This window comes from Oenanthe melanoleuca, chromosome 26 (genome assembly GCF_029582105.1).
Source record: "Oenanthe melanoleuca isolate GR-GAL-2019-014 chromosome 26, OMel1.0, whole genome shotgun sequence".
In the NCBI taxonomy this organism is placed as follows: Eukaryota; Metazoa; Chordata; class Aves; order Passeriformes; family Muscicapidae; genus Oenanthe; species Oenanthe melanoleuca.
Genome location: NC_079359.1, coordinates 3,106,830 through 3,131,589, shown reverse-complemented (window position 1 = coordinate 3,131,589; position 24,760 = coordinate 3,106,830). Strand labels below are relative to the sequence as shown.

Below are 24,760 nucleotides of genomic sequence, written 5' to 3'. Positions count from 1 at the left end.
CGAGGTTGGGGCAGCACCTGGTGGGGGCGAGTGGCGCGGTGGCCGCCGCCCGCCGCCAGGTGTCGCTCGGCAGCCGGTGACAACGATCGGTAACGGACCCGGGATGGCCGCGATGACCGGCGGGGGGAGCGGACACCCAGCCGGGTGTCACCGGAATGGGAATGGACACTGACCTGCGGTGTGACCGGCGGGGTGGACACACACACACAGAATGTCACCGGGGGGGATGGACGCAGACCCGGGAGGGGAAGATGGATGCACACACACGGAATGTCACCAGGGGGATGGACACGGCTCGAGGTGTCACCAGGGGTTGGTTACAGACAGAATGTCCCCGGGGGATGGACAAGGGCCCTCGGTGTCCCCGGGACTGGAGCCCGGCGCGGCCCCCGGTGCCGGCCCTGCCGCAGCGCCCCCGCGCGGCGCAGGCGGGCGCTGCTGTCCCCGCGGAGCCGCTGTCACAGCGGGGCCACGTGCGCGCGGCCGGCCCGGCCCCTGCGCCGTTTGCGTAAGGCCGAGCGCCCGCCGCCGCCGCTCTACGCCCCCCGCCGTATTCCCGAACGCGGCGTGCGCCAGTGGCGCAGAACGCGCGAGCCGGGGCGGGGGCGTGGCGGCGCCGCCTGCGCGGGGGGAGCGATTCTGGAAGCCGCGCTGCGCACTTTGCTTAGCGAGCGCGCCGTGAGGCTGCAGGGGCAGCACCGCCTCCCCGCCCGGCGGCGCTACGCCGTTTGCGTAGCGAGCCCCAAGATGGCGGCGCGGTCGTCGTCGGCGGTGGCCGGAGCGCGGGCGGTGGCGGCGGCGCGGCCGGCAGCGAGGGCAGGGGTGAGGCGGGCGAAGGGCGGTAGCGCGTAGCGAGACCCACGAAGCGAGACCCAGAGAGAGACTGTCGCGGGCAGGCGCTTCCCCCAGCGCCCCCCCGTCCTTCGCCGCCCGGCGGGTCCCGCCCGCCCCCGCCCTCCGGGCCGCGCGTCCTCGGAGCGGAGGATGATGAAGCTCAAGTCCAACCAGACGCGCACCTACGACGGGGACGGCTACAAGAAGCGGGCGGCCTGCCTGTGCTTCCGCAGCGAGAGCGAGGAGGAGGTGAGGGCCGGGCCGGGGGCGAGGCCGGGCACGGGACCCCCGAGCCAGCCGGGGTGGGGGGACTCGGTCCCAGCGCGGTTTTATTTTTAATAGGCGTAACTCAGCGTGGCTGGGGGAGTTGGTGGCTCCCACTTGGTTGTTGCTCTCCGCTGGAGCCGGGGAGATGCCCGGTGGGCGGCGGGACAGGCTGAGGGCAGCGCGGGAGGGGGTTTGGCAGCCGAGGGGAGCGACCACGCTGGCAGAACTTCAGTGCAGCACATCACATGAGATGGGAGAGGAAACCTGACCTTGGATTTATAAAAAGAAACTGGGATAAAAGGGGACTGATGGAGTGCCAGAAGTTGCTGTCCAGAGAGCTTGGGAGGAAGTGGGAATTAGAGGTGGATGGGTTGGTTCGAGAGCGGCCGCGTTGCTAAGGGGCTGCATTGTCCGCGAAGTTACAGTGAGAAACTTGGCTCGGATGTGCGATCTGACACGAGTCTGCCTTGACACCTCCTGAAGGTGTGCTCGGGGTGCTCAGAGCAGCAGGGCTGCGGGTCTGCCTTCTGCTGCTGCTGCTGGAGTCAGGCGTACACACTCCACTGCGTTTGCTGTGCCCGAGTGGCTGTGCTAAAGTCTTTGTTCTCCTGATTATCATATTTGTAGCTACAGGAAATCGGAAGGGAATGCAGACAGTTCACTGGAGGAAAGGCAATTAGCATACATCCAGTGATTATTTAATGTGAAGGAGGCTGCACAAGCCCTTTGTAGCTGTGCTGGCGTGATGAGGAGTGTCAGCGTTTCAGCAGAAATGGTCTCAAATGACAGCAGTGTGTTTGGTGCAGCGTTCAGTGTAGCCGGTCCTTCCCACGGACTTCCAGGAAATTTATGGACTGACTGTGAAGAAGAACATCGTTGTTTTGTGTGGTGATGCTGAGTGGGGCAGTTTGCAGGCTCTTCTCTAGAGGTGGAGGCTTGGCTGTGTGTGACTGCAGTGTGGTTGAGGGTAGAAAAGTACTTTTAACAGGTGCCTGAGGCAGTCAGCATGTGACTGGTGGTGAGTTTTATTTTAACACACCTCAGTCTGCAGATTTGCGCAGGCTCCAGCTGATCCCTCCGGCCCGTGGGAGCTGCTGACAGAGCCCTCGCGGTGCTGGGGACACTGAGGTGTGTTAATGACAAGTGTCAGAGCCCTCACTGTGCTGGGACACCAGGCTGTGTGGCAGTGTCACAGTGCTGACCCAAGAGCTTCAAGGAGGAAAGTGAACTCGTTCCAGAGGCATGCTGCCGTGGGACGGATGCTTCCAGCAGGCTCAGCTGTCAGGTTGGTGTGAGGCTGAGATTTAAAACCACTTTTGTGTCAGTTGTGTCTCTGCTGCGATCTCCACCTACAGTGGATTGAATTTAAACTCCTTCAGGCTCTAGTTTCTAGGTAAGAGCTAGAGTAGGATGATCTGTTTCTGATTTCAGGCAGGGTTTGGGGGAGCTGGCTCCCTGTGCTGGTTGTGCCAGGTCACTCCCAGGGGTCTGTAAGCTCTGGGGAGGTTTTTGTGTGCAGGGCAGTGGAGGTTCTGGGTGAGCATCGTGTTGTCCCCGTGCTCGCTGTTGGTGGCCGTGTCCTTGAGCTCGCAGTGACAGCTGGCAGTGGCTGTGCTGCCCTGGGACAGCTCGGGGAGGGAGCAGTGGTTGCTGTGAAGGGGCTGCAGGCTAGGCTAGGGTGGGTTCCTGGGATGTGCCTGGGATGGGTTCCCTGGGGTGAGTTCCTGGGATGTGCCTGGGATGGGTTCCTCAGGGTGTACCTGGGGTGGGTTCCTGGGGATGTGCCTGGGATGTGCCTGGGATGTGCCTGGGGTGGGTTCCTCAGGGTGTGCCTGGGGTGGGTTCCCTGGGGTAGGTTCCTCAGGGTGTGCCTGGGGTGGGTTCCCTGGGGTAGGTTCCTCAGGGTCTGCCTGGGGTGGGTTTCTGGGATGTGCTGCTGGTGAGGAGGCCGTGCAGGAACAGCTCAGGGAAGGATGGTTCTGATCTCAGAGCCTTTGAAGGGCTCTGTGTGGTACCTGTGAGTTGAACCCCAAGCTGAAACTGCATCCTCTGCTCCCACCTGTTACAGCCCTGCTGTGGGAGCTGCCCAGGAAGGGGGCTTGTCACAAATATGTCTGGGAAAGTTTTTACCCAATCCCACAGAATTAACCCCACTGGGATGTACTCTGTGCCCAGATCCTGCCCTTGGCCTTGGCCAAAAACATTGAAGTTAAACTTGTGTCAATGAGTGAAATCAGCAAGCAGGACACCTTGTTAATTTTTCTCTCTAATTATTTCTTGGGTAATTCTCATTTGTTGGCTTTTAAATAAACTTTGAGAAAAGGTGACTGGTGTCCACTCACTGCTACTAGCATCTTTTTGATAGAATGGAAGGTGTTACCTGTACACATTTAAGTACAGAATTTAAAATGGCTGTGAAAGATTTCTTGGTTTGCTCTTGGACAATAATACTTTTTAATGTTACTGATGTATTTTATTATTGATTGCTTCTATTTAAATGGAAATTGAGATATCTTTAAAAGGTCTCTCCAGGGAGGGGAGAAAGAGCTAGAGCCAAAGTATGTACATTAAAGAGCTATTAAAAGCTTAGTATTGGAAAAGAAGAGAGAAGAAAAGAAGCATGTTTTGATAAATAAATTAAACTTTCTATATTAAAGTAGGATTTTTCCTAGGACTGGCTGTTTCTCATTACTGTTTCTTTTAAGTGCTTAGGAAATAGTAGAACTTTGCTCTTGCCTTTCTTCTTTATTTCCTGCTATGAATTCAAAAAACCCATTTTCCCTGTTTTTAACCCTTCATTAGTTCTTGAATTTAAAAAGTTTGTCAATGGACAAGAAGAAATAAGAGAATTCTGTTTACACCTACAGAGGAGGCTACTTTTTCTGTTTAGGTGTTTCCTCCTGACTGTTCAGTTCACTGATACATTTTTCTTTGAAATCTTTGCAATCCCTGGAGATTGATGAAACACCATGTCCTTAGTTTGGTGTTCCATTTGCAAATAAAGAGTCTTAACAGAAAAATTTTTGGTTCTTTTTTAGTTTTTAAGTGATTTATTTTTTCCTGATGCTGCTGGAGGTCGCACATTGTCTCTGCATTGCATTTGGAGGCCACTACTTTTGAGCATGAAAAAAGCTCTGGAACGTTTCTGGAAGACCAAACATTGGCTGAAAAGATGCCTTTGTTACATATGCCTTTACAAAGCAGCGCAGGGAGAATTAATTTCAACGTGAATCTTAAATGGAGAGAAAAAATTTCATTTTTTGGGCGTTGTGGAAATCACAGTCCACCTCTTTGGGCAACAAGGAGAGCTGGGGCAGTAATGGGGTCCATTCAGAGAGTGGGAACAGACTTCAAAGGATCTTGCAGCAGCCAGACACCAAGAGTGCTATTCCCATCTTTTCCCATGGCCTGAACTCTGGGATGTTTGCAGACCTGTGGGAGGAGAGAGCAGAGGGAGAGCTCCCAGTGCTGCGGTACCTCTGTGCATTCACTGCTCGGGGTGTCCCTGCCCCTCAGCATTGCCACCAGGGGGTTATTTTTACATAACACACATCTTTTTTTTTTTTTTTTTTTTTTTTTTTTTTGGTGTGGCCCAGCTGTTCCATGAGGAAACATCCCAGAAAATGCCTCTGATGCCTCGGTGTGCCCCAGCAGCTGGAGCCCTGCTCCGGGTGCAGTTTGACAGCAGTAGGGGCACCGTGGGTCCGTGCAGGGGCACCGGCGGGTTTGAACATGCCCACATTGTGCCTCTGAAAGGACAAGCTGCTCGTTAACCACGGGCGGTTTTAAAGACTTTTTTTTTTCCTTTTTTTTTTTGAGAAAATGCCTCGGGAAGAATCTTTTCTGAGCAGTGAATGAGGCCTGAATGGAGCTGGGAGAAGAGAGGTTTCACCCAGGGGCCGGTGCCCTGGCACACGCCGAGCCCTCGCTGGTCACGGGGAGGGGAGAGCTGGGCCGGGTGGCCCCTGGGAAAGCCATTGGAATGCAAACGAACCTTTTTTTCTTTTCCTTCTGGCCTCTCCTGGGCCGGTTTTACTCCAGCTGTGATGTAACAGCAGAGCTGGGATTGGAACCTGCCGAGTGTGGTGGGGATCACGAGGTGCTCCTGGACTGTCCCCTGAGCCTTGGCTCCAGTGTGAACCAATAACAGCTCAAACCAGCCCGAGTGCTTCTCTGCTGGGATGTAAGTGAGCCCAGCATCATATGATCATCCTGCTTTCCGTGGAATACAGCCTCAGAATCCCTGTTCTGCTGGCTGGGCTTGGCTCTGTGCTCCCATCTGCTGCACAAAAGGCTTGTGGTTGAACCCAAGTGAAGTTCCCACATCTCCAGGGGGATAAGGCCAGCTTGGAAGTGGATCTCTTGCCTGTGCTTCTCCTGTCCCTCTCAGCCCTGTAGATTGTGTAGAATCTGTAGGTTGTGTTCTCCAAGAGCAGGAGAATGGATAAACCTCTGCAAAACCTGACTTTCATCTTTAAAAGTGTTTTGCCTTCCTACAAAAGCAGCTGTCACTAAACAGTTTTACAAGCAATTCCATGATCTCTTGTACTTTCCCAAACAACAAAAGAATGAAAATTGTTAAATTTTCACTTCATTTACTGGAAGCTCAGCGAGCTGTTGTGAAACTGAAGAACTGAGTCAGTTTTGTTCTGCTGCAGCTCAGGGAAAAGTGATGACTATGGAAAGAGGGTGTGCTCCACCCTGGGTCTGTGGAGAAGGACCCAACAGTGGTGGCTGTGTGTGTTCTCTGCAGAACACTGCTTTGGATTCTCTTCCACCTCAGATCCTTTGGGTGTTTGACTAGAAACTGTTTTTCCTACTCACTCTGTGTGTTCTGTGTCATGTCACCCCACTTTTTAAAAAAAAAAAAAAAAGTCTTGCCCAGTTGCCTGATTTAGTTCATCTGAGCACCCTTCAGACAAACTCCTGCAGTGTGGAGACAGGTACCAACATTTGGGGGTGCACCCAGCAGGTACTGCTGCCAGGAGACATTATCTTTCCATGGATGGTCTCTCACAGTCTGGAAAAACAACTTCCCTTCTTAGTTAAAAAAAAAAACAACCATGTGCTTGGACTTTTACATTCTTTTAAAATAAGGAGAGTTCTCCTGGTTTGCTTGGATAGAGTAAAATTAACAAACTCAGTTCTACCTTACATGTAGCAAGCACCCATGTGGGAATGTAGGTGACATCCAGGGGTTGGGAAGCAGAGCCTCTGTTTCTTTAAACACTTGTTCTTTTTCAGCTGAAAGACTGCACAGAGCAGTCAAAGATCTCTCAAATTTTGTGTGTATTTGTTCCAGAATTCCTGTCTCTGGATATTGCACACTGACTCTTTGTTCTCAGAAATTTCACGTTAACCTGTGAAATTTGGAGGGATAGGATTACCTGCTGGGTACATTTTTGTCAGATGTTTCAGGAGTTACTTCTCCTCCTGCAAGTGATATATATTGATGCTGTATGTAGAATTAACTATTTATATTTGAATAGCTTCCCAAGAGTTTATGTGTGCTGTATTTCCTGAGTAGGGTGGTTAACCAGAGCAGTGTGCAGCTGCTGACAGCCAGAGTCACTTGGACTCTGTAAAAAGCCCAAATACCTCTTCATTGCTTTTTTTCCCTCCCTTACTCCAGAAGGCACTTTACAAGCCAGCATTTCGCCTGGAAAAGGTGCGCCTGGACAAGTTGTGTAAGCCCTGAGTGGTCACCAAACTGGTTTTGACAGGCAGAAATAGGTTCTGGGCTTTGGGGTCTCTCTCTGGGAGTGCCCCTTATCAGCCCTTGGCTTCTGAAAGCAGCGGCTGCTGCTGCAGGCGGTTCAGCTGCTCCTGAAGCATGGGAAGGCATGTTGCAGATAATTTCTGTGGTTATCTAAACCATAATTTTGCTGTAGGGGGAGGACTTGGGATTGTGTTCCTCCCTGGTAGGAGCAGGCAGTGGCTCTGAAGTTGCAGGAGTGCTGCAGTAGCAGTAACAGGACCTGTGGAGTTCTGGAGCCAGAGCATCAGCACAGTACGTGGTGATTTATTATTGTTATTCTAACCAGCAGCCTAAAAACCAACAGAATCTGCTGTATTTTTTCCTCTCTGGTTTTAGACTGTAGGTGCGATCCAAGCACTTGAAATGACTTGAACTTCTTCCAGTTCACCTCTTGCTCCCGTTCCAAAACTTGTGCTTTGCTTTTGTCAAGTTCTCTTGTGTGAATCCCTTCCCTTTTGCACGTCCTGTCATGAATTTCCCACCTCCAGCTCCTGGAATCCCGTGTTGTCAGTTAAATCCCATTATCCCATGGATCTGGTGCAGGTGCATGTGCAAAAATAACACTTGTCTAAGGAAACATATCCTGTTGAGGAACTGGAATGCTCCTGGCAGGACAGGCTGTTATGGGCAGGGGAGGGATTTCTGTGGCTGGTAGGAGTGTGTGTTGTGGTCCCAGCTGCTGATCCTGCCAGGTGCAGAGCTGGCTGTAGCCCTGCTGACCACCGGCTGGACTCACTCCTACCATGTGCGAGCTCCAGAACGTGCCTGGAATAGCAAGAGGGTGGGAGAAGCCCTCCTGTAAGCCCTGGCTGTGCCCTGGGGCCATCCTGCCTTTGCAGTTTGGCAAAACACGTGATTTGTTGGGGAATCATCGAGGCTGTGTTGCTGCTGGGGATTAATTTTGCACAGCTTTGGTGACAGCAGTGTCCCTGTTCTCTCCCCTGCTCCTCCAGTTCTCACCCCTTGCTGGTCTTAGGGCTTAAAGGTGATTTGGTGTGGTCAGATAAACATCCCACTTTTGTCAGGTAGAAAAACATTGCAGTTCTGATATTTGAGGATTGGGAGAATGTTTGCTAATTTTAAGCAAAGCACCCAAGGTGTTTGTTATGCTGGACATAGCACCAGCTCTGGGATCTGCCTGGCCATGGGGGACATGGGAGCACAGCTCAGCTCCTGAGAACACACTGGTTTTAAACTGAAACTTGGAGACAAAGGCAGATTGAGCAGCAAAAGCCTTGCAGTCAGCCATCTTCTCCTCCCAGCTCCTGCAGCCTCTGCAGCAGCGCTTCCTTGCAGGCTGTGCTCTGATAAATGATGCTAGAGTGGGAAATGAGTTGCAGTGCTCAGAGTCACTGTGCAAATGATGTGATTTATGGCTTAATGTTGATAGAAAACACGACAGTATTGATAGAAAGCATATCAATATTGAGGGAAAACCTGAAAATCCTGAGGGGAAGCCTGTAAGGCAGTGCAGAGGCTGTGTCAGGAGCCAGCAGCTATGGATCAGCTCCTGGCAGCAGGAGGCTGCTGGGCCAGACCCCGGATTTAACATCTTGCCTGCTGTTCCCTGTGCTGGCTGCCAGCTCTCCAGGCCCTGGCTGGCACAGGTGGGTAGCACTGGTTTTTCCTGGAAGTCTGGAAGGTTCTCAGCTCATTTTCTACTCACACTGTGGCCCAGCTTCTTGCAGACTGTGGCTCTTTCTGTCTGCTCTGTCTGCTGTGGAGCCTCTTTCGAGGAATCGTGTTCCTTGTGGTGTAGCTGCTCTTGTTTTATTTATGGGTGGTGGATGTTGTTTAAATCCACCATAGCGTGGAGAACCTGGGAATCTCTCCTCCTCTGTTCCACAGATGATAAGTTCATTTTTGCCTGATCCTGATTGCCCAGTTTTTTCTTTGCAGCACCTCGTTATTCCTAAAAAAAAGTTAGAAAAACCCATCCATGTGGATACAGCAGGTTTGTGTAGGTTGTTTGAAAGTCAGTGTTGTATATTGGGGATGCCCAGATTTATCTTGGGGACAAAACTCTTTACCCCATTTCCCATGGAGCTCCTTATTCCACGTGGTTGTTGGGGCAGTCTTAGATGTCTTGGTGGGTTTTCCTGTCTCCTCCAGGCAGGGTTAGCACTGCTCAGGTTTGTTTGGCTTTGTTTGTTGTGTGCAGCTTTGAAGGTTCTTGTCATGAGGCTCTGCTTCGAGCCCCTGCTGCACACTTCAAACTTGGCTTATTTATCTAAACTTTCTCTTTTGTGGGGGATTGTGTGGGAGAGTTTCAGCAGGGCCACCACCTCAGAGAGGCTTGTGTTGCTCATTTCCCTGCTTTGAAATGACATAATTGTCTTTGAAATACTGGAAAACACAACTTGGCCATGTGACGTGTTACCTGCAAATGCTTTTCCAAAAAGTCTGCAAGATGTGGCTCCAAAATCCAACTCCAAAATCCCTGGCAGACCAAGAGTCTCAGTAGCCATTTTAAACACGGTGCCTGGCAAGGATAGAATGGAAATGTCTGACCTTCCTACGTGTTCTAGCCTGATTTAAAAACATAAGTAAATTTTTGTTTATTTTTTGATGGCTGTTTAGATTAAATTAACTACTTTAGAATGTATTAAAATAAAAGTTATTTATGTAATAAAGAATTTAATGAGCTAAAAAGCCAGCTGTACCCTGAGCTGGTTTACTGGAAGATGGAATGGGGTGGAATGAGATGGGCTTCAAGGTCCCTTCCAACCCAAACCTTTTTGGGATTTGAATGATGACAACTTTTCCCTTGATCTCTCTGAATGCATTGCATGTATCAGGATCCAGGACTGGTGTTGGTTTTTTTTTTCCAACACAGCAATGTCTCCCCCTCATTTGGAACTCAGCCCCTTTGTCTTGGGAGAGCTCATTGGTAGCAATATCCTGTTTGAAGTTGTTTTAAAAGAATGACCTTGTAGGGCTTGTTTCCTTCACTCTCTTGATGGGATTTCCTTTTTATTAAACAGGAAATAGTCTGATTACATAAAAGTGTGAGAATGACAGGTTTTTCCTTCCCAGCAAGGGTTGTTCATGTTAATTCTATTCAGAAAATGCTCAACTGCCAGAGCAGCTGAAGTTAATTTACTTTGCCTCAAACCATTGTTTACACCCAGAAGTTCCTCCTGGTGTGTTGCTGAGGCATTGTCTCAGCCTGAGCAGGTTTCCTGGAGCAGTCTGTGTCCAGGGTTCTGGAGCAGATCCTTGTTCTCACGCCTGGAAGGTGGCAGGAGTTCAGGGCTATGAGGTGTGCTCTGCTGAGTTTCAAAGATCTGGTTCTGCAGCTCTTTTTAGTATTATTCTGGGTTTTTTCCCCTCCTTGAGCTGGAGCTCTGAATTGCAATGGAAGTGGCAGAGCTGGTGTTTCCTTACCTGGCAGCAAAGGTACACTTGAAGTGGCTGTTCCTGCTCTTTCAGCCTTGTCCTCAGAATCACCAGCTGACCTGGAGTCAGGAATTTTGAGTCCAATCTCTTCTGGATGACCAGGGAGGATGGAGTAGGAGTCAAGCACTGTGCTAGGAAGAGGCACAGTGGCAAACTGTGGCTGGGGATGGCCTGGCAGGCACTGGCTGCTGTCCCAAGGGCTCTGAGGATGAATGAAGTTTACATTCCCTATTTAGGCATGGCTTTCTGGTGGTTTTACATGGACTGGATGCCTGGGGGAAAGGAATTCTGCCTTCCTCCTGGAGAGGGCCAAACACTTGGGATGTCACTGTAAAGCAAACTCAGTTCTGTCACAGAGGATGGGGCAGGCACCATCCCACTTGTGGAACTGAGGTGGCTCATGCAGCTTCATTTATTTCCAGTATGAGTTTGGTCTGTTGGCAGATGAGAATTTTCAAGATAAACCAACTGTAAAACCCTGGAAATCTTGTGCTTGTTTTTGTTTTGGAAGTTTAATTTTGACTTCTGTAGGTAGATTCCTTTGGGTAATTAGTGCAAATCTTTTCATCCTACTGGCAAATCACTGTTTCCCCAGTAAAGCCTGGGATTTCAGTGTCTCCACAGTGTAACTCCCAAATGTCTGACACTGTTACAGCTGGCCTGGAACCTAATTGGACTGGTATGTTGGAAAGTTTCTGGAGCAAGTCGCTTTGGCTGCAAGCTTTGTGCCAGTGAAATGATGAAGTACAGCAGGATGACTCTAATGAACGAGCTTTGTTTAGAGAGCTGGACAACAGTATTAGTGTTGTTTTAAGTTTCCATCTCTGCTCGTGGATGTATTGCAAGTAGATTTAATAAGCACAGTGTCTCATTGTTCTTTGGGACAGTCTGTAGCCAGTTGAGAGTGTTAGTTAGAGTTCGTCTTGCTGGGAGGTGGCAGATCAGAACCTGAATTTCTCCAGAGCAGAATTACCCTGGAATAAAAAATACTGTTTCAAGAAAACCTGCCACAAAGCATGTGTATGGCAAATCCCTCCTGGGAAGAGGGTTGAACCATTTTTCTTATTCACAACAGTCTGTCCTTCTGTGCAGCCCATTCCTAGGGGGTTTTAAGTTTAATATGTTTAATATAGGCTTTTATTTTGCTTATACCTCATTGAACAACCTCTTCTAAACCAAAAGCAGCCAAGTGCTGGCTGCAGAGCTGAACTCTTCAGTGCTTACTGCTGAAGAAGTGACAAACAGTGGGGCTGAGAATCTGTGCTCAGGCAATTGCACATAAATAGTGCAGTGGGAATTTGTGTACATGTACATGTTGTTAGTGACAGAACTGCAGGGACAGGCAAGGCCAAAGGCACCAGGATAACTAAACTGAGGTACTTCTGCAAAGGATGGAGGTGCTGAGCAGCATCTGGGCATTTCTCTTGTTGCCTGAGGTGTATCCTGAGCTGTGAGCACTCTGCAGTGAACTCACACTGAGAGTGATGCTGTGTCCAGTGCTGATGAGTGTTTTGGTGTGCAAGGACAATGTATCAGAGCAGGGAGAGGCAGTGGCTGAAGTAAGGAGTGTAGGAGTGCCTCGGTGTCACTGCTGCTGGAATTTCCATGGCTGTGTGCATGGGGCTGAGGGAAAAGCAAGCAATGGCAAAGCCTTGCCTGGGGTGTGTGGTGTCTGGGGGTGTGTGAGGCACACAGACAATCTCTGCCCTGCAGCTGGTGCCCCATCAGCTGTGCTCTGCTCTCCACAGGTGCTGCTGGTGAGCAGCAGTCGCCATCCAGACCGATGGATCGTGCCCGGGGGTGGCATGGAGCCCGAGGAGGAGCCCGGCGTGGCCGCCGTGCGCGAGGTCTGTGAGGAGGTGAGTGCCTTCACCCTGCCCTCCGCCTTTCTTCTCATCTCTCTTCCTTCTTCTCCTCCATGTGGAGGGGGAGACAGGGTCACTGGTGATAGCCCCATCCCACGTGGGAGAAAAGCAGAGTCCTAAATAAAGAGAACATGGGAATGTAATTAAACGTCTCAGTTGGAATGAACTTGTCCTTGCCTGATACCTTTAACTGAAAATAAAGTTTAGTTCTAGTCACTTCAATGTATATATAGTCCCTGCTTCATTTTCTCTGTAGGAGAACTTCAAAATTCAGCTGTGCCTTTGTGGACTTGTCTAGGTAGAAATAAATAGTTAGGAGCCACTAAATGCACTCCAAATATAGGGGCCTAAGTATGTTTTGGTTTAGAATACATAGTGAGGTTTTATGTGAATAAGTGAAATTGGCCGTAAGTTACCAGCAGCAATTCCTAAACTGTGCAGGGGTTGGTTGGTTAATTTTCTCATTTTTGCTTGAAGCTGTTTCAGGAAGGAGATCAAACAGCAGATCAAACACAGATCAATGGGCTGTAGGCAGAAGGCATATTTTTCTCTTAAAGCTGGAAGAACAATTTTTTTCTTTATAAGAAGTGTAAAGGCAGCAAATGGCAGTTGACTGCAGTGTATGCAAAACATGTTTTTAGAATTTGTTTCTGAATATTAACCAATTGGGGAGATGCTTAGGTTCAGAAATGATTGCATGATTATAGATGGAATGGCCAAGTAGGTTCACAGTTACATAAGGCAGGATTAAAAATGCTTTTGATGGGGTTATAAATCTTTGAGCTCTGTCCAGAATAGAAAGCAAGAGCTAATTGATGGGACTTGGGAGAAAGCTTCTCCTGTAGCTTTTATTGAATTGTCTGGTATCCTGAATTATTTGGAAGTACCTCCTGCTAACAAAACCCTGAATATTCAGAATGTTGAACTAACCAAATGTGGCAGATCTCAAGTTGTGTGTTTCTCTTTGGATGTTTTTATAATCTAGCAGTTTATCAGAAAGAGATTATACAGTCAAAGTTTATTTTTAAGTGTCTTTAGGTCTCTCTAATACTGGGAATTGCTGCTCGCAAATTTTATTTCCAGCTTGTAACCCAGCTCCTGTTTTTCCAGTAACTCGGCAACCTTTCAACTACTTCACAAGCCAAAGTGAGCGTAACCAGAACAATAGAAATATTTTTAGCTGCAGACTCCTGCTTTTCAGCCCAAGCATTATTAATAATGAAGTGATTTGATACAGAAGTCCAGGGTTCATTGAGGAGGTGCAGAGCTTCTCCTCTCAACCCTTAAAATAAATGTTCAGGGGCACTCCCTGCAGCGCCCTGGGAGAGCCGCGCTCTTTCCATGACAGCGCTACTGGAGGGGAGCCCTGGCAGGGCTCCCACTGTGCAGGAACTGGTTTGGGCTGGCTGAGATAATCCTGCTCCTCGGCTGGTGTTCCCTGCTCACGTGGAGCGCTGCCCGCTGCCAGTGTAACTCAAGCCCTGGCAGCCTGGCAGGGCTGAGCTCTGCCCAGCGAGGCACCTCTGCCCGCGGCTCCCGGCACGGCACGGCGGCAGCTGGGAGAGCCAGGGGCCCCCGGGAATCACCTGGGCACCCGGGAATCACCTGGGCACTCCTGGCTCACCTGGGCACCCGGGAATCACCTGGGCACCCACTGCTCACCTGGGCACCCGGGAATCACCTGGGCACTCCTGGCTCACCTGGGCACCCTCTGCTCACCTGGGCACCCGGGAATCACCTGGGCTCCCACTGCTCACCTGGGCACCCGGGAATCACCTGGGCACCCTCTGCTCACCTGGGCACCCGGGAATCACCTGGGCACTCCTGGCTCACCTGGGCACCCACTGCTCACTTGGGCACCCACTGCTCACCTGGGCACCCGGGAATCACCTGGGCACCCTCTGCTCACCTGGGCACTCCTGGCTCACCTGGGCACCCGGGAATCACCTGGGCACCCACTGCTCACTTGGGCACCCCCTGCTTACCTGGGCACTCATGGTTCACTTGGGCACCCCCTTCTTACCTGGGCACTTGTGGCTCACCTGAGCACCCCTCACTCACCTGGACACCCCCAGGCCTGGAGGAGCTGACACTTATGTCTGACATGAGCACCCTGCAGCTCCCAGTGGTGCTGGTAGAGCTTTAGGGCTGCCAGGCCTCCCCCAGGTGGGCTGTGCTGATGTGCTGCTGCTGAGGATGTGCACCCTGAGCTGTCCCCACATCCCCTGCCTCGAGCTCCAGGAGCTGTTTGCTTCCTGCAGGGGGATGTTGGAGCACAGCAGGAGTGTTGGGAAAGGCAGGAGCACACACCTTCCCAGCTCATGCTGCTGGTTTGGCAGGGAGGGTTTTGGGAGGCTGCTGGGAGCTCTTGCTCTCCCTTCCATGTGAATCCAGATGTTTTGGGGTCAGTTGCTGAGGCTGATTTCTGAATAGGTTTGAGGTCTTTGCTTCTCTCCTGGGACACAGGTTAGCTGAGCAGTTCCAGTTTGTTGCTCAAGATGGGAGAGGGAAAATCCAGTTTCCCCCATGTCAATAAGCAATGCTGCTCAAAGCTGTGGGAGGGATGTGTGGGGTTTCTTTCCTTGGCTTTGGTATGCCTTTTCCAGTTTTTAATAAGAGCCAGCTGGAAGAGCTGTAAGAACTTGTGACCCTTCCCGTTGCTTGTGGCTTTTGAGGATGACAATAGGCTGTCTTCTCAATTCATTCTCTTTTGCATAGTGTGCATTTTGTTTTTTTAACATGCTTCCCTCAATGAACATTTTAAATTCTGTATTCACTGTTTTAATTTTACTGTGTATGTGTTTGTGTTTATCCATGTTATTGCTGGAATAATTGTCATCTAAAGTTACCTAACTTTTCCCTCTTTCTGTTCCAAAAATGAAATTATTCAGAGTGAAGGCTGTGATCCCTCTGTCCCAGTTTGAGTTCAAGTCCTTGTCCTAGTTTGAGGTAGCCTTATCTATATTAGTCTGTACCAGCACAAGTATTAAAGCAGACAGGTACCAACACTTGTCATGCTTGCTGTTGTCTGCATGAAATTGGAAGTGACTGGGGTTGTTGGGCACTGTTTGTGCAGAGTGACAGCAGACACACAGCAGCTCTGGGTCAGAGCAGCCTCTTCAGAATAAACCCTCTTATTTTTGACAGGTTGCTGAGAAGTGCTGTAGTCAGCCTTACAGAGCTGGGAGCTCCATGTGAGTTCCAAAGTTTCCCTTGTGGAAGGTGTGTGCCCTTTTCAAACAGGTCTTGGTGCTCATGGAGTTTGTTCTTTGCTTAGGAATAAGGCATTTTTATGGGTGTGAGCACCTGGTGAACATCATGGTTTAGAAATAGATGCCTTAAACTTGTTCTAGAGTGACTTTGAAAAAAGCCTCCACACTCATTGTGAACCTCAGCACCAGTTCATTTTTCACATCCTGACCTTTAAATACTTAGTAAATGTCCAGTTTGATAACACTGCAGGAGTGTTGGTTGTGCTTTCTTCATGGGAGTCAAAAGCCAGATAATCTGTGCTTGATCTGTGATCAAACAGGCAATTGCTGCCAATATCAGGAGCAGTCCATCATGGCAGTACTTTGATCTGGTTGTTGAAATGTTTTTTTCCCCTCTTCTAAACATCCTTTATAGATAATCTTTCCTGTTCCATGCATTTTGTTAGTGATTTAGAAAACAGATATTGATACCTTTCAGTGCTAAAATAGGAAGATTTTTTTTTTAAAAGTACTGCAGGGCCCAGAGATAAATGATGAGATGATGGCCTTGAACACCTCCTAGTTGGTCATACCCAGTGCAGATGGTGGCTCAAAGTCATTGTCCCTTACCCTGTGTACTCAGACTTCACAAAAACGAGTGCAGTGTCTGAAAGTTCTTCATTCTGACATGGAATTTCATTTCTATTTCACAAGTGTAGAAGCAAATAAAGGTGCCATGCAGTACAGGATTAGATGAATGAGTCTGACCCTCTCAGAGATGGCAGAGTTTGCCCAGCTGGCCTGGAATCAGCATCCTTCAAACGTGTCCACAGCCCTCCTGGGTGGGATTTGCACCTTCAGTAGTGCAGGTCTTAGAGCAAAGATTTGGGTGTTCCACAACAGTCCTCTTGCCCAGCAGTAATCTGTAGTAGATGCAGGCTTTGAGCCTAATAGAGCAAAGTAAAATAGCTGAAATTCCAACCCACATTTTCCTTAGCTCAGATGGAAGGAAATAAAAGCTGTCCCGAGGAACAGATGGTGTTGCTGCAGGCTGCTTTTTGCATCTGACCCCAACTTATTTTCAGCTTTGAAACCTGAACCTGCTGTTCTTGGATGTCTTCAGTAATTTTTCTTTATTAAAACAAGTTGTTCCATGAGCAGCAGAACTAGTAAAGCTTCATTTCCTCTGGGTTTTTGTTCCTTGTCCTGAGCTCCCAGCCCACCCCTCTGGGAGCAGTGGGGTTTGAAGTGTGTGCTGGGCAGGAGCTGGCTCTGGCAGTGTCTGATGTGCTCTTGCCAGAGCTGCTTTTTCCTCCTCCCCTGGACACTGATTTAGATCAGCAGAGCAGGAAAAAAAAGCTCATTTTGCCAGCTCAGTGTGTCCTCTTGTACCTGAGTGTGCCTCTCCTGTTGTGTGATTGCCTTGCTTTGTTTCCACACCTGCAGCTGGAACAGTTAGTGCTGGTGCTCTCCTGCCCCTGCTCATGGGTTCAAGAGCATCCTCCTGGGATCCTCCTAGGATTCTCCATGCAGTCTGAGGATTGCAGCACTTCCAGTGCTTAGAGTGGCACAAAATCAATTGTGCTGCCTCTGCCTCACTCGCTGTTCAGGCCCAGGAGGGCACAGCATTCTCAATTAATTTACTGTCAAGGAGAAAATTCCTGAGTCATCTGCTGCGAATTAAGATTTAGAGCCTGCTGCAGTCCTGTGTGAGCCTGGGACTGTGCTTTAACTCTCCAAGAAAATGCTCATGGCCCATATGAGATGGGGAGCTTGCCCAGAGAAGAGCCTGCCAGTTCTCTTGCTGGTTACCAAGCTGTAGATGATTTTCTCAGGTGTCTTGGGCAACTTTTATGTTAGAAATTTGTGTGGGACTGTGAATTCCACTTGCATGCTTGTTTATTCCATTGTACGGAGACCAGCTCTCCTGCTGGTGTGGGAGTTTAGTGCTCTATCAAAAACAGGTGTATGACAATCCTGTTGGTGTTGGGTGTCCTGTATGTTGACTTTGAAATCCACTCTACCTGAAAAATGGGCTGAGAGAGGCATTGGCCCCCAGAAGCAGTGGCTGATGTGTTTTGTAGGCTTCTGCTTTATAAAATCAGCCCAATGTTTTTTTGAACCAAACCATTCTTTTATGTCACCATTTGCAACTGCACATGAGAAGTTTGTGCATGAAGCAAAGCTTAGAGCTTTCTCCAGTTGTCTGATGATAATTCAACATGATTTTTCTACAAGACATGTTTGTCTTGGCATCGTTTTTTGTGCATTTTTGGGCAAATAAGACCAGGCAAGACAGAGCAGGAGGATCCTGGTTTGCCGACAGCATTATTTCCATAGTCTCTATTCACCAGCACAGAAGGAAGGGCTCCTCACCTCCCTCTGCTACTTCCAGCACAGTTCTAGAGCTGGGATAAACTGCCTGGGAGGCTGCTTGAGCAGAATTCATCCTTCATCTCCAGGTTGGCCAGTTGCCTGGAGATAAATTTATTTCTAGTCAGACTTGAGAGTTCACTAAACCATCACAACAAAATCCCTGGCTTCTGATTCAGTGCCTACAGGAAAGGAGAGCAGAAACTCAACAACCTTTTCCAGGAACCAATACAGCATTGGCTTAAGACAGTTATTTTCCAGAAATATTTGATTATGCTTCACCTGTTACTGCATTCATGTCTGTGTGTTGTGAAGGTGGGAGCCTCCAGTTCCTCCCTGTGTTACTGCTGCCTGTTGAACACAGCTTAGCTAAAAATAAATCCCAGTGCTGAAGGAGTTCCTTGAGGGAAATGCATTTGAAGCATTTGCATTCCAGATGCCTTGAGAAGGCTGAGCCCAGGTCAGCAGGGTTGGCACAGGAGGTGGAATTGCTCACCCTCAAAGGTCAGGCAGGCTCTGCCCAGCCTGTCCTGGGCACGTGGGCACCGACCTCCATGGAATTGCTGCTCCTCCATGGAGCTGCTGCTCCTCCATGGAATTGCTGCTCCTCCATGGAATTGCTGCTCCTCCATGGAATTGCTGCTGCTCCTGCATGGAATGGCTGCTCCTGCATGGAATGGCTGCTCCTGCATGGAATGGCTGCTCCTCCATGGAATGGCTGCTCCTGCATGGAATTGCTGCTCCTCCATGGAATTGCTGCTCCTCCATGGAGCTGCTGCTCCTCCATGGAATTGCTGCTCCTCCATGGAGCTGCTGCTCCTCCATGGAATTGCTGCTCCTCCATGGAATTGCTGCTCCTCCATGGAGCTGCTGCTCCTCCATGGAATTGCTGCTGCTCCTCCATGGAATTGCTGCTCCTCCATGGAATTGCTGCTCCTCCATGGAATTGCTGCTGCTCCTCCATGGAATTGCTGCTGCTCCTCCATGGAGCTTCTGCTCCTCCATGGAATTGCTGCTGCTCCTCCATGGAGCTTCTGCTCCTCCATGGAATTGCTGCTCCTGCATGGAATGGCTGCTCCTCCATGGAATGGCTGCTCCTGCATGGAATTGCTGCTCCTCCATGGAATTGCTGCTCCTCCATGGAGCTGCTGCTCCTCCATGGAATTGCTGCTCCTCCATGGAATTGCTGCTCCTCCATGGAGCTGCTGCTCCTCCATGGAATTGCTGCTGCTCCTCCATGGAATTGCTGCTCCTCCATGGAATTGCTGCTCCTCCATGGAATTGCTGCTGCTCCTCCATGGAATTGCTGCTGCTCCTCCATGGAGCTTCTGCTCCTCCATGGAATTGCTGCTCCTGCATGGAATGGCTGCTCCTCCATGGAATGGCTGCTCCTGCATGGAATTGCTGCTCCTCCATGGAATTGCTGCTCCTCCATGGAGCTGCTGCTCCTCCATGGAATTGCTGCTCCTCCATGGAATTGCTGCTCCTCCATGGAATTGCTGCTGCTCCTCCATGGAATTGCTGCTGCTCCTCCATGGAGCTGCTGCTCCTCCATGGAATTGCTGCTACTCCTCCATGGAATTGCTGCTCCTCCATGGAATTGCTGTTGCTCCTCCATGGAATTGCTGCTGCTCCTCCATGGAATTGCTGCTGCTCACTCCAGAAATAGCCCCTGGAGTCACAGTCAGTGAGGCACCTCTGGGCTGAGCAGGATGTCACAAGTGCTGGTGAGACAATAGAGTTTGTGTCCAAAAGTGAAGTAGAAGAATCAATTGATTCAGTTTCTAGAAGTGGAGCTGAGTGAGTGTGTTACCAAGAGGATTTATAGATGTCTGTGAGTGCTTGTAGTGAGGGAGGTCCAAACCCTTTGCTCCTGGGGCAATTCCACATCAGCACCCTTTGGAAGCAGGAGTGAGGTGTGCTCTGGCTGGCTTGTTTGGTACCTGTTCATGCAGGAGGCTGGAACTTAACCAGGAAAATCATCTCGTTAAAGAAAGTTCTTCCTTTCTGATAGCACAAGACTGTGCAGCAGCTGGTCAGCAGGGCAGAGAATTTGCCCTACTGAGAATTAATGTGACTCAAACATCTTTTTTTAAAAAAAGAGAAGCCTGGCATAATCAGATCTCTGTGTCTCATCTACAAGAGGCACAATTTCCCTGGGCTGTTCGTGGAATGTGTTCCAGCTGCTGGAGATGGAGCCGACTCTACCTCCCAGTTGTGGCTGGGTCGTGTGCCAGGCTGTGTGGGCTGCTTCAGACCTGTTAAATCATGGAGCAAGATCTCATCTTGGTCTGTAGCACTTGAGTTCCAACCATTTACAGTCATAAAACAGAGGGAATATAAAGCAAGGGCAGGAGAGTGGGCTGGGATTTTGTACAGAGATTTGCTGCTCCTAGTTCCTCCTTTTATTTCTTGCAGTAAGGAGGGTGAGGAGGGAGCCAGCTGAGAGGTACCAAAAGGGCACCAAATATGATGGAGTGGTACATCCTCAGTAGTATTCAAACAGACAAAACTGTTGCTTAGATCTCTTGATTTTTGTCTCTGCTTGATTCAAGAGCTTTATTACAGCATGCATCTCCCCTTTGTGCTATATCCAAAGCCCTCTTGTTCCTGCTGCTGGGGCCACATCACAGCATTCTGTGTTTATATTCAGGACACCCCTGAAATAGCTGGGAGCTGTCACGTCACTTGGGGTGTAAGTAATGTCCTACACATACTTTATTTCCTTAAATTCTGATTTTGAAGAGGTAAAACTGCCAAACCTCAAAGGCAATATTCCCCATGCTCAGGCTGTAATAACCTGCAGAGGAGATTCTGGTCACGAGGAATCTATTGGTATGCACAGAGTAACTCCTCAAATATTTCTTCTTCCTCCAGATTGAATTCAAATTTGTTGGAATGTAAGAAAACAAGAGAAAAAAAACCAACCCTGGGAATGCTTGGATGTTGATTGCTTGGGATACATTTCTCTTTTGCCTTGTGACTGTGTTGGTTTAAGACAAGCAGAATTTTAGAGCATTTTCTTCCTGTCCTAAAGGAACTGGTCCTGCACACCAAGTAGGAAACACGTACTGAGCTGTTGTTAAAGCATGTTTCTTTTCTCTTTGAACTTCCCTAGGCTGGAGTGAAAGGGACGTTAGGAAGATTAGTGGGAATTTTTGAGGTAAGTTTCAGACATGGGCGCTGTAAAATTTTGTTGCAAAAAATCATCTTGGGGTAACAATGGCTCTGCAGGGTTGTGGAGTGAGGGGATGCTGGTTTGGTGCAAATTTCTGAGTCCCTGGTAAATAAAAACACACCCACTCAGCACTTCTGATCTTTGCAATGGGCACTTCAGTGCAGTCACTGGTGATAACTGGTGTGGCTGAATATTCTTGGTGCTGCCAAAAGCTGGGGAGTGGGGTCCCCCCTTCATTTTTAGCACTCAGAGCCACAGCTGGCACAGTCAGAGGTACCAGACACGGCCCTTCTTCTGTTGTTCTGTCACTGACTCCTTCAAACTCATGTGAAATAGGTCAGAGCCTTCCCAGCTGGACTAATTTGTAAGCACATCCACAAACCACTGCTCCACAGATCAGGAACTACACTTTTGGGTGTCCCTGTTAACACTTTCAGACCTCTCCGATTTAAAGCACCACAGTTTTTAGTAGCTGAGGGTGAGTTGTGCTGTAGGAATAGCTGCACCCAGGGTGGGCAGTTTGCATCTTGCAGTGGCCCAGTGCCCTCCTGCCTAAAAATGTTTGTTGTTTCTGTTAGTTGGGTGTTACTCTGTCCCCTTTGCCTTCCAGAACCGGGACAGGAAGCACAGGACTTATGTTTACGTACTCATCGTCACCGAAGTGTTGGAGGACTGGGAGGACTCTGTCAATATTGGTAAGCTTGGTGCATGCTGTATTAACTGGTGGGGACAAACCACAAGTCAGCTCAGCATCCCTCTGGGACCTGGAGTCTGTGTGAGTGCCATTGGGAAAAGTTGCAGTGGTGTGTCCTTTGCTTGTTTAGGAAAAAAATTGTAGTGAAATTGATGCTTTTGTCACCTCTGTGGCCCAGGAGAAGCCAAGTAAGTGTCCAGCTGCCTCTGCAGCAATTTTGTGTTTAATTCTTGCACTGGAAGGTACCAAGCAAAGAGCATGAAGGATTGTCCTGTCTGAGACTAGAGGAAATACACGTGGGCAGAGTGGCTTAATCATTCCCATGAAATCTCTGTGTTTAAATTGGATTCTCAAGTGGAAATTAACCTGTTGTTGCCACAAGGTTTGTGACTGCACTGCAGCAAATGAAACATGACTCCCCTCAGGCTCTTTATGGAAAGAGTAAGAACTGAGAGCTGAAAAGAAAGGCAACTGAAGTCCACCTGCAAACTGATGCAAATTGGGTGGTGCTTGATGTGTGTGTTGTGAGTTGCTGTAAAATGAGCATCTGGCTTGAACAGAGATCACAGAAATAGCAAAATAATGTTGGTTTTGGTTTTTTTGTGTTTTTTTTTTTTTTTTAATTAAGAAATGCAGGACAGGGAATGTACTGCCCTAAACAAACACCTGTCCCTGGGATGGGGAACTGTCAGTGTGGGGTTGGAGTGGGAGACCCTTGAGATCAGAGAGATCCTTCTGTTGCATCGACTGATTTCTCTCTTTGCCCCCAGGAAGGAAAAGGGAATGGTTTAAGATAGAGGATGCCATAAAAGTTCTGCAGTATCATAAACCAGTGCAGGCCTCATATTTTGAGACCTTGAGGCAAGGCTGCCTGGCCAACAACGGCACCCCGGTGATGAGCACGCCGTACTCCGAGAGCTCCGTGTCCGACATCAGATGACTGACGAGGTCCCTGCCAGAGCAATTCCCAAAAGCAGACTGAGACCTGGATTTCCCTCCCCTCCCTGTCCCCATGCCTCCTCCCTCACACCAGGCATGGGCAGCTGCCTGGGGCAGAGCAAGTGTTCAGAGTGCTGCGATTTAGTGCAAGGTGGGATTTTTTTTTTTTTTGTTGGCTTTTTTTGATTTTTTTTTTTTTTTTGTGATTTTTTTTTTCTTCTTTTTTTTTTTTTTTTTTTTTGGATTTGTATTTTGTAAAATACATTTTGTGCATGAAGTGCCCCTTCCCTGGTACTCCGCTCCACGGGCTGGAGGCTGCCAGCCCCGCCTCTGCCTTGTGCTCTGAAGTGTCCCAAGTGTCCCCTTTGTGTCACCCCAGCCAGAGCCACTTTTTTTTTTCTTTTTTTTAAGTAAAAGACTTCCAATGTGAGATCAGTTTTTCAAGTCTTAGTCTGTACTGTAAGGTGCTGCTCAGACCCGTGTGGGGATCACTCGCAGCACATCTGTATAAACTTTTTTTTTTTTTAGATGGAGAATCTAACATTTTAATTTTGCGGGAATTTTTTTTTTTTAATCCTGGTCTGCTTCTGAAAAGAAGGGTTCATAATTAATCTGTTTGCCTTTTGTTCTGTTTTTTAAAAACACACATTCTGTGACAGTGCTAGTGGCTGGGCCAGTTTACTCCCCAATGCAGTATCTCCCGATTTAGTGCAGTGACACTTGAAGTTGAGGGCAGAGTTGGGATCACCTGCAGCCATCCCTGCGGCTTCTCCGACAGCTCCGCCAACGTTTCTGCCTTTCCACCCGAGCTGGGCTGGAACCGCTGGCCACCAACCAGCCTGAGCAGCTGTGACAGCACCCAATGGCACCCTGCAGTGGGAGCTGGGGCTGCAGGGGGTCGGACAGACAGACAGACAGACAGCCAGCCTGCAGTGTGGCTCACCAACGCTGTCCCTGCTCCCTGCTCGTGTCTCTCTTGTCCACATGCCTTACGCCGTGCTGAGCTGGACACTTGGGCTTTGTGCTGCAGCATCGGATCGTGCTCACCGCAGAACCACGAGGCCCTGGAGAGAAAAGGGGACGGGGGAAAATTCAGGTGTTCAGTCTCTTGTCCTGTGGTTCTGCAACACTTGGGGTCGCAGTGTGGAGCGTGCTCAGGGTGTGCCCTCCCTGAAAGGTACAGCTGCCTCCTGCAGGCAGCACTCCCGGGGGAGCAGCACAGGGGAGCTCCCCGAGCGTTGGCACACTTCACACGGGGGTTTGTTGTTTTATTGCTGTAAGTTTCATGCTGTCTTGATTTGCCAACAGTGTTGTCTAGTTGGGAAATAAAATGGGAAGGGTTGGGGTTGGGGGAGGGTGGGTTGGGACAGGTACAAGTTTTGGGAGGGGCATTAATTAATCCCTGGCTTGGGACAAGAAGTGGTTGCTGAGTTCAGTAACTTCTCCTTTGTCAGAGCAGAGCCAAGATGTGAAATTAAATCTGCAGTACTTTTTTTTTTTTCCTTTTTTTTTTCCTGCTCTTTATTTAACAAAAATATTCTAATAAACACTCACTGTTCTGGAGTTTTCTCTCTTCCTGAGAAGCGCTTACAATATGAAAATCTGATAGAAATATCCATGGAGCCTGGGACAAGGGGGAATGGTATCCTTGCTGGTTTGGCAAGAAGCTGTTCATTTTAAGATCCTCCTCTGTTCCTTTCCTTGTTCTCCCTGCTTTCATCGGTGTGGAGTAGCAAGGCCAAAAGCAGTGCCAGTGATCGCTGACATGGAAAACCACACGTAAGGAACAGCCCATTATTCAAGGAGTAGCTCAAACCCAAGCGTCTGGAATTGAGCCTAAATTACACCAGTTCAGCTCACTTCAACTTAGAGACGAATGTACAATCCTTTCTCACTATGTGCTGGTCAGCCTGAACCAAACTCTCAAAAGGGCTTGAATATTCTATCTGGAAGTGTCCAAGAAATTCCCAGAGTCGCTGTCCCCGTGCCCTGCGAGGCACCTGACACAGCCATCTACTGCCTTCAATGAGTCTTGGTCTCTACTGTACAGATTAGTATGTTGGAAATGCTTTGCAACAAAACAGCTGGTACTCCTGAAAGAGTAACTGCAGTTTTAATATCAGCAGCATGCACACTTTTGTTTTTAAACTAAAAATGTTTTTACAGGGCTGTTAAACTGACAATTTAGGGTAGAATATTGTTAATGACTTGCTAATGGCTTCTTTGTTTGGGTCAGAAAAAATAAATTGTGCCAAGAAAGTG

General features: G+C 49.0%; 1 protein-coding gene across 1 annotated transcript; it reads left to right on the top strand.

Annotated features, from left to right (window-relative positions):
* The first annotated feature begins 723 nt into the window (after window positions 1–723).
* Window positions 724–24,760, top strand: NUDT3 (nudix hydrolase 3). The gene is made up of 5 exons (XM_056511595.1): window positions 724–1,083; window positions 12,007–12,117; window positions 20,806–20,850; window positions 21,476–21,560; window positions 22,330–24,760. The coding sequence occupies exons 1-5, from the start codon at window positions 985–987 to the stop codon at window positions 22,497–22,499; spliced, it is 510 nt and encodes a 169-aa protein (XP_056367570.1). The 5' UTR covers window positions 724–984; the 3' UTR covers window positions 22,500–24,760.